Source organism: Ptychodera flava, chromosome 15, assembly GCF_041260155.1.
Source record: "Ptychodera flava strain L36383 chromosome 15, AS_Pfla_20210202, whole genome shotgun sequence".
Taxonomy (NCBI): Eukaryota; Metazoa; Hemichordata; class Enteropneusta; family Ptychoderidae; genus Ptychodera; species Ptychodera flava.
The window spans coordinates 17,318,216-17,334,291 of NC_091942.1; the positions used below are offsets into that span (position 1 = coordinate 17,318,216).

The 16,076-nt window shown below is 35.5% G+C and overlaps 1 protein-coding gene across 1 annotated transcript; it reads left to right on the forward strand.

Moving 5' to 3' along the window:
- Positions 1–181: 181 nt before the first annotated feature.
- On the forward strand, positions 182–15,453 carry LOC139151360 (protein Njmu-R1-like). The gene is made up of 10 exons (XM_070724066.1): positions 182–475; positions 1,392–1,487; positions 2,594–2,725; positions 3,979–4,125; positions 4,633–4,690; positions 6,049–6,165; positions 6,818–6,882; positions 7,734–7,939; positions 8,908–9,079; positions 13,750–15,453. The coding sequence occupies exons 1-10, from the start codon at positions 312–314 to the stop codon at positions 13,907–13,909; spliced, it is 1,317 nt and encodes a 438-aa protein (XP_070580167.1). The 5' UTR covers positions 182–311; the 3' UTR covers positions 13,910–15,453.
- Positions 15,454–16,076: the final 623 nt, after the last annotated feature.

Here is a 16,076-nt window from a genome sequence, read left to right on the forward strand (position 1 = left end):
AATTTGTATGAGTCTGTGTCAGACTGTGAAGTTGCAGCTTCGCGCGTTTCTCTCAAAATTTGTACGCGCCAGTGTCGCGTGAAAGATGATGTTGTCAGCTTATTTCTCGTCAAACGTTATATCTCCATTGTAACGGCACTCAGGCTCTGAGAAATGGTAGACGAGGTGGAAAGATAGCAGCATTCGCAGCATTCCCATGTTCCGCAGCGTTGCTTTTCTCTGGGGGCACTAAAACAATGTCGAAGTCCTGTAGATGACGTCACACAGTGATCTTTGAACTTTGACCTCATACATATCGTTCACTCGTCAGTATGGCGGATTTCGAAGAGATCGAAGGAGCATCATCACTTCAAGAAGATGAGAAAAAGGCGTCGCTTCTTGGCCCTGACGAAGACTCAAATGACACGGAGAGTGTAGAAGAATCACAGAATAATAATTACAAATACTTTGCTCTTTACACCTACCATGCAAATAGGTAAGATCGCGGTACAGAACTCCTGGACAGAATTACTTGTTCAGAATCGGTTCATGCTGATTGCTGGTTCCCAGTGTTGTTCAACTTCTAGGTGTGCCATATAGCCATGACAAATGACAGAAAGTACAGTAATATCTATAAATACTGAGTGAATTATCTGATGAGGCCACTTTGAGAATACAGGCCAAGAATCAACAAAATACTTATACCATGATGGTCTGCCATTTTAATGGGTCAATAGAGAGTGAGCTCGAGACTCCAGGACCCAAATGCCAAAAATTGAAAAAAATATGAAATATACCTGAATGCGCATATCTTTTAATGTTAATACCTTTGTAGAGTGCATGTAAAATATTATGTATATTTTATGTGGAGGTGATATTCAGGACTTCAAATATGGAATGGCAACACTCATTGAATCATAGACTCTGATGCTTGTTGTATAATATTGACAATACTATCATTATAATTTACCTATCAAATGCCCAGTTAATATGTCCAAGTACTTTTCCCATTCGTATATCAAGGAACACATTCCCCTTGACTTTTGGAGAATTGCAGCATGCCTTATTATGAACGTAGTCTTACCAGAAATCAAAATAAATATGTAAATAAAAATAAATAACCAAAACTTCTCATCAGCATACAAATAAACAATACTATACTTTGCTGTCTTAGTGTATGCCTCTTTCCATGGTGGAGTAGATGTTCATACACACTTGTATGCAATGAGACCAGTGTATAGAAATTGTAAATGCAGTACACCATTACAAATCGTAAATATCATATGTTGTTGATGAATGAATGAATGATGTTTAATATTTTACAGTGTCAATGACTAATGATATATTTGCTTGGCAATTCATTCATGTACTGTACCATGTTTAATTGTAATGTAATGATTGATTGTTAACAGGCCAAGTCCAACAACAAGCCCCACTAATGAAGGGCCTGAGGGAAGTTCAGTGGCAGATTTCCTTCAAAAGGAAGCTGTAGCCAACAGTGATTTAAGGTTTGTAAAGTTGAATTTCAAGGACAAGCAGCTGTAACTTTTGATGATTTTTTTCTCGATTTTTGTTTTGCATGTCAGTTGCAAAATTCTTGTCCTACTCTCAACTGTATATGTGTGTAATGTACTGTTATTGTTTACATTTGAATGCTAGTCCTGACCAGGATGTACTCACCAACAATAACAATGCAGTTTACACATGCACAGGCTAAGTTGACAGGCTGAATACTTTGCATCCCAACACACTTTTACAACAAGAAATTGTACTTGGCATTAAAGCGCAGTGGTCGTCGCGCTGCGCGTGGGCGATTTTTTTGTTGATAAACATAAATGTTTGTAAACACAAGTCTTCTCAACTTCAATCGGAGTGAGATAGGATGTTGTTCAAAATATGTTTGATTGTCAGTGACACAGCCCACACATCTAGTACCTGAGAAGGGTTATGTATAAGAAATATGCGAGGACCAGCAGATTTGTCAGCATTACGTTTAAACACTGTGACGTTTATATTCACTTATTGTGATATTATGGAAAATATGTAAGTTAATAGTGCAAACTGAAATCAATCAATGATGACAAAATAGGTTTTGGAACATCACAACAAACACTGCAGCAAGGCATATTTCAGTAATATGTGTAACTTTTGTCCATGATTCTTTGTATTTGTCTATCAAATATAGATCCTCATTAAGTGATTAATAAATAATGAAGGTTAATATTGGTTGTATTCTTTCTGCTGGGCTCATCAGTCGCTATCAGGTCAAGTTAGTTTAAAAACCAGCAAAACATTTGCATTTGCATATAGCCTATTTTAACTAACTTAGCGTATCAATGTAAGTTATTTTAACAGACATTGACTATTTCAAGGTAAAAAAATTCAAAGAGTTTAGCTGATGTGGTTTACCAAGGCATACATAAAGGGGATGAATTTCATTGGCTTGGCTCAATAGCTTGGATCACAAGCAATCTTATGGGAAACCTGATCTTATGTCAATTTTTACTGTCTTCATCTGAAAAGGGTGAGAGTACATACTTTACCTATATAAAATAAGCATTCTGTAACTGATTCTTGCCATATAAACACTGCAGTTTATTTTGCCCAATTTCAGTATATCTGTGATTGCCACAGACTTGCCAGCTGAAAATGAAACTGAGCTGAGAAGTACAATAGCAAAGAGGCTATCAAGAGGAACTGTCTACAGCGGTAGTGGTAATATTGCAGCAATGGAAATAGGCCTCGGGTAAGAAGATAAAAGTCAAGCCAAAACTTTGTATCGGGAAAATTTTTATTTCCTGAATAATTGTCCCATAGAGTGATGTTGTGTGTCAAGGTAATACTCCAGCAAGGAAATCCAATAAGATTAAAATGTCATATTGTGTGCATCTAAAGCTGCATTATTATTTTCAGAAGTCTTTGAAGTGAATGTCCTGTACATGTATATGTTTGTTTGTTTATTTATTTGTCATATTCTTCACATTTCAAAAAATACAAAATACTTCTTCAATTGTCTGTCAAAATAAATCAATAAATGAAATAGATTTACCAAGAAATTATATTACAGTGTACTAATTAAGTACATGTATTAAGACTTCTTCTCAACATCATATTCATCATGTTTCAAACATTTGGTATTACCATCCTAAAAACACAATCCAGAGTGTCTTGCTGTATGTAGGGAAGTTATCCAACTTATCGTTTCGCACTCATACCCAAATGCATAATTAAAATTCCGCAAATAGTGTAATATGCCCTTTTGTGTGTTGAGCAGCATCGCAATAGTCATGAACAGTTCCTTACATCATTCTGTTCACAAATATTAGGGCGTGTTAAGGCAATACCGAAGGATTCAAAGCGCGCGGTTGTTGCTATCGCTGGCAACATTCCAAACACGCACTTTTGTACGTGCAAAATCTTACCGTTCTGTTGTTTTCTATGGATTTTCGACTCCCGGTATTTTGAAAATACTCAAAATCTTTCAACGCTCTCAATTGTAAACCAATTTAGCTGACTTTTGGTAGGATTATTGAAGTCATACATGAGAATATAGATAAGCAGCATTTCTAAAAATTCTGTGCCATTTATGAGATACTGCCGTTAAACCCTTTGAAATTTAACAAAATGACACAGTAGATATATCCCTATTCAAAAATCGTTTGTACTTGAACAGATAACCAAATCCATGCTAGGGGCTCTAAACAGGTATCTCATGTGTTACATTCTGAAATTTTGGAAAATTTGGTGCAAATTTGTAGGAGCTGAAACGTTTTAAAGTAGAGTTGTGAAAATTTGTATATGTGTGACGTCACTGACCAATCGCGCGACAAACCTGCGTCTTTTGGAATCGTATGGTTCTGTAAATCTTTATTATGCAAAGAAAACCATGAAAACTTCGTATTTTGATTGATTTTGGAAATTACCCTTAGCAACCGTTGCTTAGCAATTTGAATCCTTCGGTATCGCCTTAATATCCAGACATTTTTTTCTTTTGTTCAGAACACACGATGCCATGTCCTATTGTTACTATTGTTTACTGCGGCAACCCAGAGATGAAACTTTGAGAATGGAAGGAGACAGTGGTGGAATGACATCCAGGGAATACGTTGTTTGTTTGATTACTAATGAAGATTCTGTCTTAGATCTATATCCTTTGATTCAGAACTCAACCATTAATTTCTAAGAAATATACATCAGAACCAGAAAATGTATGGCACTTTCTATGAAGTGAACATTTGTATCTATTTATCCAATTTCTAAAAGAATGAAACAAAATTGTTTTCGTCATACAAACCACAGCCCTCTGTTGATGAAATTTAGCATGGAACTTGCTGAAGATGAGTGTAAAACTATGCAGAAAACCCAAATTCCTTCAAAAATTCTTCAAAAATATATTTAAGCAATTTTGAATATTCAGAAAGTACAGTTATACTAAAAGCTAATTATGGAAGACATATGATTTAAATTTAATTTTTGTATGCATCAAAAGGAAAAAAAAATTTTAAACTTGTTAGGTTGATATTTTTTGACATTTTAACTGTAATTGTAAAGAATTGATGATATTTTTTGATAGTGTGAAGTGTTGTCTGTGTCACTTAGAATCAAGGTACCATGAACCTGCCGTAGGATTTGCTATCCTTGACATTTCCAAACATTCAGATCAGAGTTGGATGTATTTAGCCATGGTCTTTTACCTCTTGTGGATGCCAATGTAAGTTTCAATATCATATATGTATTGTGGATATCTGTTTCTTCAAAGCAAGATAACTCCTAGACTCTCTGACATCCCCAACTTCACAACACAGCTTCTAATTTATGCCTTACATTGACATGCCCTTAATGGTCAGGGGAAGTTCACCAAGGATGATTTTTACATATGTGGAAGCTCTGTGGTCATTTACCCAGGAAAAACTATTTTCACCATTTATAACTCCCAGGATATTTTACAAAAAACGATAAAAAAGTACAGGAAGTTGCCCATGTAATTTGAATCATGGGAAAAAAGCTCCAAACTTGGAGCTTGGATAATGTGATATGGAAGGGACCATTTTCCCATGGGTATGGCCCCCACATTGTCCGTCCACTCACAGTAACACAGTAGTAAAAAGCAACACAAAATCTGACAGTGGAAAGTTTATTATAAGTGATTCATTGTTTATGCAAGGATACTCAGTATAAACAAAAATTATGTAAATACGCAGAGCCTGGTTTAAGCATGGGTGAGTGGACAATGCCATACCCATGGGAAAATGGTCCCTTCCATATCACATTATGCAAGCTCCAAGCTTGGCGCTTTTTCCCATGATTCAAATTACATGGGCAACTTCCTGTACTATTTCTATCGTTTTTTTGTAAAAAATCTTGCAAGTAATAAATGGCAAAAATAGCCTTTCCGGGGTAAGTGACCACAAAGCTAGCACATACGTAAAAATCATCCTTGGTGAACTTCCCTTTATTGGTCTGGCCAGGCCTGGCTACATCAACTCACTCTAGTTGGCTTACACTGAACTTGAATTGTCAAGGGCGAAAAATGGCAACATTTCAACTGCCACACCAAACGCCTGTGAGAGAGTCTAGGTAACTCCACACCCAGAGGTCCTACCAGTTTGCCCTCTGACTGACCATATTTCTGATCTCTTCTGGTCAATTTGGGACATACCAATCTCATACCAGAAAATGTAAAATTTCTTGTTTCAAAGAGAACTTTCTTTATTTAGTAGCACAGTAACGTCGTAGAAGGCACACCATTTCCTACTTGCATACTCAATTTGTAGCTTCACTGTCTATGTTCAAATGATCTTATCTGAATTCACATCATAAGTAACTCACATATATTACCTTGAAGAATAAATGCTGCAACTAGGCAACAGCATTCCATGTTCATTCCATGATCTCAACAGAGATACAATTTTTCCAGACTGAGAGTAAGCACCAAGCTTTTACCAAACTTTGATATCAAATTGATAAAGCACTGGTACCAGTTATATTACCTATTCTGTAGGAAAAGTCCCCACTTCCATTTCCTCTTTAATGAAATGATATTATTTTGCTTCTTCCTATTATCTCCAGCTGACAGAGATTGGTCAAATTCAGGAATATTTGTCCAGCTGGTATTCCAGTGCAGTGGAGTACATCTGTAGAAGTGTTCAAAAATTACAAAATGGTATACCGTATCTCATTCATGCTGTAAGTATCCTTGGGTAGTGTTTGCTTACGTGTAAATGGTTGGAAATCACTGTATTTTAGATATCCATTTTGCTTCCTTTCATGTTGTTGTATGTTGTATGTTGATGACCTCATACAGGAATCCAGAGTTTTATTTTCCCCTTATAGATAACACCAGGATGTCAGCCATTTTTAATTTCAAATACATGTATTGGTAGATATATTATAGCTTTGTCAATACCGTTGATATTGTGATGTGATACCCCTAGATTATTACTGATAATGTATCCGATTATCCTGTACTGTAGCCCTAGATGTTTTATACATCTACAACTTCACTTGCATCGCCAAAATTATAAAATAATAGCAATAATGTACCCCCTCCTGCCCCATAATAGACTCAAGCAAACTTTGCACTTCATAATGTACTTGGCTTCACCTCATACATTATTATGTCATGCAAAGTTTGCGTTCATCTATTATGAGCCAGGAGGGGTACTTTATCCCTTAAATATTTTGCAATTTGTTTCCCTCATACAGAAATTTGCAAAGTGACCCCAATTCTTATTCTCGATTTTGAAAAAAGGTTTGCTTGAGGAAAGTTTAAGCAAATGCATGGGTCTTTCATTTTCAAGGCGCATACTACCTTAATATTTTGATTCTGTAATTTCAGGCCATGATGGATTACAAAGTGGATATTCAGGGAGCAGATGACACTTGCAAGAAAGATATACAAAAGTAAGACAAATGATGTTCATGTACCTTTCTTTAACTTAGTTTGTTTTATATTGGAAAAAATATTGTATACTGTGTCAGAAACTTAGCTCAGAAATGTACATTTACATGTTTGTTTACTTTTCAACATCACAGGAAACAGAATCAAGGTAGAAAGCACCTCAGGGACAGACATTCCGACTCTCAAACTTTTACATTTCTTTCCTGATATACCACTTGTGGGGGGTTCATTTTAGAGCTCTTGATGTAAGAAAACTTTTCACAGGCTTAGTTTTTCGACATTCAAAAGTTTTATTTTTCTCTATAGAGTTAACGCAGGGATAGCGGCCATTTTGAATTTTAAATATCCGTAAATCTTGAGTTATTTTTTTTTCTCTAGTACCAAAATTTGCACGATGACCCCCGATTTTTATTGTTAATTTGAAAGAGAATGATTGAAAGATTCCTTGAGGAAAGTTAGAGCAAAAATTTAAGTCTTTCACTTTCGAGGGGCATACTACCTTAATGTAGCTACCTGAGAGTGAAATATCATTGTTATATTTTAATTTTGTTCTTTGATAAAGGCAGTGTACATATGCATGTTGTACCAAACAGAATTTAAATCTTTGTAGCAATCACACTTGCCTTTTCATTCAGAAAAAAGGACCATTTAAAGTCATCAACTACATTCCTAATTGCCAAAAAGACAGTTTCTGTTTGTTGCAATGCATGTACATGTATTTCTTAGTGAATATTTGAAGATAAAATCTTAACATTAATGCCTGACACCTGCTGAGACAGGAATTAGAGTCTGTCGCAGACTGTCACAATGCTCTTAACTATTACTGGGTGTATTTTTTAATCCTCTACACTAGATTCTGCAATTGTTGTAGTCTGGCTGGTGTTCTACACCAGAGGCAGATCAGCAGTGAGTCTGACTCAAACACTGCTACGTCAGGTACATCAACAACTCTGGTTGATATTGACTCTGGGGACACATCAAAGACCCAGAAACCAACGGAAGGGAGAACCACATTTACACTGAAAATAGAGGGCGATGCTGTGAATTTTGATAATACAGGTATGAAAGATTCAATGAAGTGTTCTTATGTGTCAATTTTAACTTCCTGCTTCACTTGTATGAGATGTAAGATTTACAGATATTTGAATCATGATTTCAGTGTAGATGCTTTGGATGATACGGTGTATTCTCTTGATTACGGTAGCTGTATTTTGCTTAACCCTTTCGTCACCATGGTTCAGCCCAAACCCATTGTTATGGATGGTGGTTGTGGACATGTTTACAGGGCTTTGGGGTGAACAGGGTGAAACCTCTGTTTATCCCATTCTGATGAACTGAAAAAGTAATTCATCAGATTGTGGTTTCTTTTCCATTCAATGAGGTATGGCAATATTGGCTTTCGAGGCTTACTGATTAACATGTAACAATCTGGTCAATGAAAAGAGGAAAAACTGATGGGTATGACTGATTTTGAAACAAAAGTAGAAAGATCTATGTAACTTGTTGATACAAGCTAACTGCCTACCCATGAGGATTTATAACATTAATTTATATGGCAAAAATTTTGAAAAGATGTACCTTTATAATGTGAAGGTATTTCATACAGAAATTATTTCACTCAGTTATTTCCATAAGTGGGATAAAGTCACAAGTTTTTTACATTCTGAAGTGGATCATATCAAAAGTTTAAATTATCATCAAGGCAGCTTAATATCTCATCACCAATAGACCATTTTCTTCAGCTTTTCATGATTTTCATTATGAACACTTTCAGGTTTGACTTTCTGGAGAAAAAAAGGCAAATTGTAAAACTATCCCTATTATGGATGAAAAACCTTATTTTGAATGTCAAGAAAACACATGAAAACACATCTGTGATGTCAGATCAATGCCTACCTTGACTTTTTGATCAGCAGTAATTCATAAACAATAAACATCACAAAATTGACATGTCAAGATGCACATAAATGTAATGTTAAGTTAGATACCATGGGATGTAACTATAATTCATTTGTTTTCCTGCCTAGAGTGCAATGATTTTTGTCTTGATTGGGCCAAGGCACTGTCCACTTCACATGTAGATAGACCTGTCTACCTCAGACAAGTTGTTGAGAATTTCAAACTGAGGGCTATCCAAGATATGAACACACTGAAGAGACTCATACGCCAAGCGGAGAGTGACCACTACGCCCTCTACAGGTGAGTTATAACAAATCTTTTGGGCTCAAGCGCATGAACAATAAAGCTAGTGAGCAAAAGGGACATCAGCAGTGTGAGGTAAAATGTGAACTTCTTTTTCTGAAGTTCTGTCTGATTTTCATATTTTTAGCTCCGCTGTCAGTGATGCGGAGCTTATCAAATAGGTTGATTTTCCGTCGTCATCCATCGTCGTCCGTCGTCAGTCAACAATTGCCTTCTCCTCTGAAACCGTAAGTCCGATTGCTTTGAAATGTTATACAGTTCATTTCGGTTGACCTCACTTCAGTTTTTTCAAATTGTGGTGAAATTTGCATATTTGTATTTTTGGGGCATTTTTTTGGTATTTTTGTTAAAAAAAACTTCTCTGAAACCGCTTGTCCGATTGCTTTGAAATTTGATATGCAGTTTACTTAGGGTGACTTCAGTCAGATTTGTTCAAATCGTGGTGAAATTTGCATATTTGTATTTTTAAGGCAATTTTGTCATTTTTGGTAAAAAAATCTTTAAAAATCTTCTTCTTCAAAACTACTAGTCAGATAGCTTTGATATTTGGTACATAGGTCCCAAGGGATGATCTATTTCAGATTTGTTCAAATTGTGCAGAAATATGCAAATTTGCATTTTTAAGGCAATTTTTGCCATTTTTGGTCAAAAAATGTATTCTCAAAAAGAACTGGTCTGATAGTTTTGAAATTTGGTATACAGGTATATATATTGAATTTCTGATGAAATCTGTGATTTTGTATTTTTGGGGCAATTTTTGCCATTTTTGGTCAAAAAAATGTGTATTTTCAGAACTTCTCATCTGATAGGTTTGAAATTTGGTAAACAGGTTCCACAGATGAACTAAATGATACTTATTGAAATTATGATGAAATCTGCAATTTTGAATTTTTGGGCAATTTTTTCTATTTTTGGTCAAAAAATGTGTTTCTCAAAAAGTACTGGTCTAACAGCTTTGAAATTGGTATACAGGTTTCTATAGATGAACTGAATTTGATCTTTTGAAATTATGATGAAATCTGCAATTTTTATTTTTGGGGGCAATTGTTGCCATTTTTGGTCAGAAAATTTTATTCTCAAAAAACTACTCATCAGATAGCTTTGGTTGACATGTTCTTAGGGATGATCCGATGTGATATATTCAAAGTATGATGAAATCTTCAATTGTGTATTTTTGCAGCTATTTTAGCCACTTTTCTGGCCACTGCATTGAGCTATCAAAGATTTCCACCTTCTTCATCAACATGTGTCAAAAATAGTTATTCTCTACATAAACACAGCGGAGCTATATCGGCCGCTAGGTCGCTTGTTAATATGATGCATGTATACAGGGAAAAGTATGTTGCAAACCTGATGCACAATAGCATCCTATAATTCAAATTGCCAGAATGAATATGTTAAAGGTAAACAGTCACCTGTAATCTAAATATGCCCATATATGATCAAAGAGGTGCTCCTTTGTATTCAAAATGCCCATGTGAGGGCGCTGTTTTTAAAAAGCGGCCACCCGCTTAAAATCTGTGATTGGTTAGATTTTCTCTTTCCATGGTAACTGTGGTAAAATTGGAACAGGTGACAGTATACCTGTAAGGTAGTCTACACCTTGAAATTGAAAGACTTAAACTTTTGCTCAAACTTTCCTCAATGAAGCTTTCAACCACTTCTTGACAAATTGAGAGTTAAAATCAGGGGTCACTGTGCAAATTTTGGTACTGGACAAACAAATTACCCATTAATATTTTCCGATATTTGAAATTCAAAATGGCTGCCATCCCTGTGTTAACTCTATGGAGAAAAAGTAAACTAAGATGGTGAAAAAATTAACTTATTCCAAGGGCTTTAAAATGAACCCACACAAGTGGTAGATCAGTAAAGAATTGTACAAATTTGATAGTCCAAATATCTGTCCTTAAGAATAGAAAGGAATGATCTATCAAACTGATCAGAGGTCAAGTGATTCAAAAACAGCATAATAACTGAGATACCAAGAAGATGACTGTGACATCATCATTGTCACGGACACAATCAATAACACTGTTAGGTCAAGCTACTAGTAAAAGTCACTGTATTTATGCAAGTCTGAGAAAGTAATGTTATATTATACAAGTTTTTAGGAGTTGTAAAATTGCCAAATCTGTTACAAGGCATTGTGTAATTAAGCAATAAATCACACCCAGCGACGGTATACCACGAGATTTTGACCAGTTAATGACATATATGCACAAGCGATAGTGAATGCATACATGGAGTGAACTGGTCAAAATCAAGTGGTATACCCATTGCTGAAGTGGTTTATTGCTATCATATCATAACATTATTATTGAAATTATAGCGTGAAATATCAAAAAGGAAATTATTCTCTAGCTGAGAGCTCGTGCCTGTTCCAACCATGCTATAATGCAAATATAGCACAGTTATTTTTACGTCTCGACTAATCAGATCGCAGTATTTGCACTATCAATGTACTGGTATAATACCTGTTGTACCATTTTTTTTTTTAACCAGCTTGACCTGATAGCAACAGCTGAGCCAAATGTAGTTAGGATTAAATGTGAAAATTAAAGGTTGAGTTTATTAGTCCCCACGGACACCGTCCGGGGGACTTATAGGTTTGGTCATGTCCGTGCGTGCGTCCGTGCGTGCGTCCGTCCGTCCGTGCGTGCGTCCGTCCGTTCACGCAGATATCTCAGAGATGCAAGAAGCGATTTCATTCAAACTTGGTACAAGGATTACTACATATGTCATACAGATGCACGTCGATTTGTTTTGTGATACAATCCAATATGGCCGCCAGGCGGCCATTTTATTACGATTTTTTCATGTACAGAGCCATAACTCAGACATGTTTCAACCGATTTTATTCAACGTTGGTACAAGGACATTGACCAATGTCATAGATATGCACGTCAATTTGTTGTGTGATACGATCCAATATGGCTGCCAGGCGGCCATTTTATTACGATTTTTTCATGTATAGAGCCATAACTCAGACATGTTTCAACCGATTTTATTCAAAGTTGGTACAAGGACATTGACTAATGTCATAGATATGCACGTCAATTTGTTTTGTGATACAATCCAATATGGCCGCCAGACGGCCATTTTATTATGATTTTTTTCATGTACAGAGCTATAACTCAGACATGTTTCAACCGATTTTATTCAAACTTGCTACAAGGACATTGACCAATGTCATAGATATGCACGTCAATTTGTTTTGTGATACGATCCAATATGGCCTCCAGGCGGCCATTTTATTACGATTTTTTCATGTACAGGGCCATAACTCAGACATGTTTCAGCCGATTTTATTCAAAGTTGGTACAAGGACAATGACCAATGTCATAGATATGCACGTCAATTTGTTTTGTGATACGATCCAATATGGCCGCCAGACGGCCATTTTATTACAATTTTTTCATATACAGAGCCATAATTCAGACATGTTTTAACCAATTTTATTCAAAGTTGGTACAAGGACATTGACCAATGTCATAGATATGCACGACAATTTGTTTTGTGATACGATCCAATATGGCCTCCAGGCGGCCATTTTATTACGATTTTTTCATGTACAGAGCCATAACTCAGACATGTTTCAGCCGATTTTATTCAAAGTTGGTACAAGGACAATGACCAATGTCATAGATATGCACGTCAATTTGTTTTGTGATACGATCTAATATGGCCGCCAGACGGCCATTTTATTACAATTTTTTCATATACAGAGCCATAATTCAGACATGTTTTAACCGATTTTATTCAAAGTTGGTACAAGGACATTGACTAATGTCATAGATATGCACGACAATTTGTTTTGTGATACGATCCAATATGGCTGCTGTGTGGCCATTTTATTACAATTTGTTCATATACAGAGCCATAGCTCAAACATGTTTCAACCGATTTTATTCAAAGTTGGTACAAGGACATTGACCTATGTCATAGATATATACGTCAATTTGTTATGTGATACGATCCAATATGGCCGCTAGGCAGCCATTTTATTACGATGTTTTCATGTACAGAGCCATAACTCAGATATGTTTCAACCGATTTTATTCAAAGTTGGTACAAGGAGATTGACTAATGTCATACATATGCATGTCAATTTGTTATGTGATACGATCCAATATGGCTGCCTTGCGGCCATTTTGTTACGATTTTTCATGAACAGAGCCATAATACTCTCAGGCATATCTCAACCGATTTTATTCAAAGTTGGTACAAGGACATTAACCTATGTCATACATATGTATGTCAATTTGTTTCTTGATATGATCCAATATGGCTGCATGGCAGCCATTTTGTTACAATTTTTCCTGTCCTTAGCCAAAACTTGGGCATGTCTCAAATATGGTACCAGTGATAATCTGTCAAGTGTTAGAATTGTATGCAAAAATGTTTTGCAACATCCTGTTGATTAATTCCTAGTTGACTCATTTTCTGAACTTTAGGATGGTGGCCTACATTGGTTTCATGTTTTCATCACCATGGAACTCATTCTTGGCCATTGAGCGCCATCTGTATCAAAGTATTTTTATTACAGACCTAATTAATGAAGAGGACTCTATCCTCTCTGAGGACATGTAATCAAAGTACCATTAACAAGTGGGGACTGTGTCATCAACGATGACTTGTTCACCAAAGTATTGATTTTATTCTAGGTCATACTTGTTTTTGAAGAATTGTGGAAATGGAGCCATATTGTTACAAACAGCCAAGATGGAGGATCACACAGCGACAGCCCATGATGCTCAGCATGTACTGAAATCACTGGAAGAGTTTATTGAGGAAAATGGGGGGTTTACAAACAGAAAAAGATAACTTAGCCTACAAGTATCAAAATAAAGTTTAAATCTGTAAATTATCTGTAAATTAACCATACGCTGTTACAGTGTTAGTTTATGCATGGAGGTAATAGACAGACTCCATGGTTTATGAAACCAAAGTCCTTCACAAAACTGAAGCCACTTGAATAAGTACAAACAGTAGAGTTTTGGAAAAATATAGCTCAAGTTTTGCCTAAAACCAGCTGTTTTACTTTTCAGGCAGTATGTCAATAGGAAGATGTAAACTTTGACTTCGTCAAGGAACAAAAAGTCACCCTTTGCTCAACCTATCCTGATAAGTTTTTTAAACAAACAGTGATCCCTTGATGCAGACACATGAATTGTGTGTTGTTAAAAACACTGCATGGTTATAGTGTATGTCTTTTCTTCAAAAGTAATTGCTTTTGAAAAGTTCAGTCCAGAAATTCTTACTCGGTTTACTTAAAGTAAACAACTGCCAGTGTTTTTAGTAAATTTATGCTCAGAGACCTGCAGCCTGTTTCTGGACATCATTTCACTCATCAAAAATCTACACATGAAAATTACTTCAAGTGAAAAGATAATTTGATTTATCATTCCTCCACATGAATATTTTTCTCTTAAGAGTAGTATTCAAGTCATTGACCAAGTCAATTTCTGTGACGTAACTACAATTAATGCTAACGGTCCATTTCCGAGTTTGACAACATTACAAATGCAACTCAATAAGTATTTGAGAATGTGGAGTTTCTAGAGGTAGATACATTGTACATATGTTATGAAATATGTAACAAAATAATTTTGATATGGGTTTTGTCTCATTAGCCTGGATGTGAGGATTATTAGTGTATGAGTCCAATTTACCGTTGTAAAATCACATCTCTTTTTTAGTACATGGAAAAGTGTCATAAACATGTATGTAATAAAGCACTCTGTTGTAACATAGTAGAAAGTAATTTGATGTTTTATGGTAGAGTTTCACTGCCTTGAGTCAGATTTTCACCAAAATTTTACCATTCCTGACTTGAAGTGGAATCTTTCTTTTATTTTACAAAGCGTTCTTTACTATAGCTGTTACACTGTAAGACAAAATGAAATCTGTGAACATAACATTCAGGCAGTGTGACTGAATATTACACTTTGTTAATGAATAAACGTGATACTGACAATTTCTGGCAAATATGAAAGTTGGATAAATTGTTCCATTAAATGTTCTTTTATTGAATATGAATATTGGGATTATGATTAAATATTTGAGTTCATTTGTAATTGTGTGATCATAGCAACAATATTGCATGTAAATAGATGTATTGCAGGGTTGAATAATTGTCAGTAATTTTTTGTTTACAAAGTAGCTTATTAATTTTCTGCTACAGAGAGATAAATAGAGGTATAATATTGACAATTTACTTACTTTATTTCAAGAGAGAACATTGCCTTTGTTTTAGAATCACAAATAATCGTAACACTGGTTGAAAAATTTCAAGCTGGATTTTACAGTCATTTACACTTGTCTGTATTTTGAAAGGGAAATAAGGAAATAAACAGGCAAACTATTCACATGTGTTGAAATCTATAAGACAAAATTTGATCTATGACAGGATTAATGTGTAAAAGGGCACAGATGTCAATCATGGCATCACATTGTAATATTTCATTCATGCAATGGGTATTTATGAGTATTGATTAGGTATGCAGATTTGATGTTAAAGGTATACAGTCACCTGTAATCTAAATATGCCCATATATGGTCAAAGGGGCGTTCCTTGTATTCAAAATGCCAGTGTGAGGGCGCTGTTTTTAAAAAGCGGCCACCCGCTTAAAATCTGTGATTGGTTAGATTTTCTCTTTCCATGGTAACTGTGGCAAAATTGGAACAGGTGACAGTATACCTTTAATGACTTACAAGTAATGATATAGTGTCGCCATTACAGGGAAAATAATGACTGAAGGTATCTTGTAACAGTCGCTTGTCAGAAGCCTTAGCACATCAAGGCAACGGTACCCTGATAGAATGACCGAGGAATCGATGTCTGTAATATCTGTTCTTTTGTGCCAAAATGAAGTCTGTTCATTGCAGTTTATTTTTCCGGTTTTGGTCAGACGTATTGAATACAAAGTAACATTCTTGATAGGAGATAGAAAGTCAATCGGTCCAACTGTTTCTCTCATGATTGGCCAAT

Excerpts from the sequence above, each read along its gene's own strand:
- LOC139151360 (XM_070724066.1), top strand. The coding sequence starts at position 312 with ATGGCGGATTTCGAAGAGATCGAAGGAGCATCATCACTTCAAGAAGAT. Across the intron at positions 2,726-3,978 it reads GCAATGGAAATAGGCCTCGG|AACACACGATGCCATGTCCT; the intron begins GTAAGAAGATAA and ends TCTTTTGTTCAG. Across the intron at positions 4,691-6,048 it reads TACCTCTTGTGGATGCCAAT|CTGACAGAGATTGGTCAAAT; the intron begins GTAAGTTTCAAT and ends TATTATCTCCAG.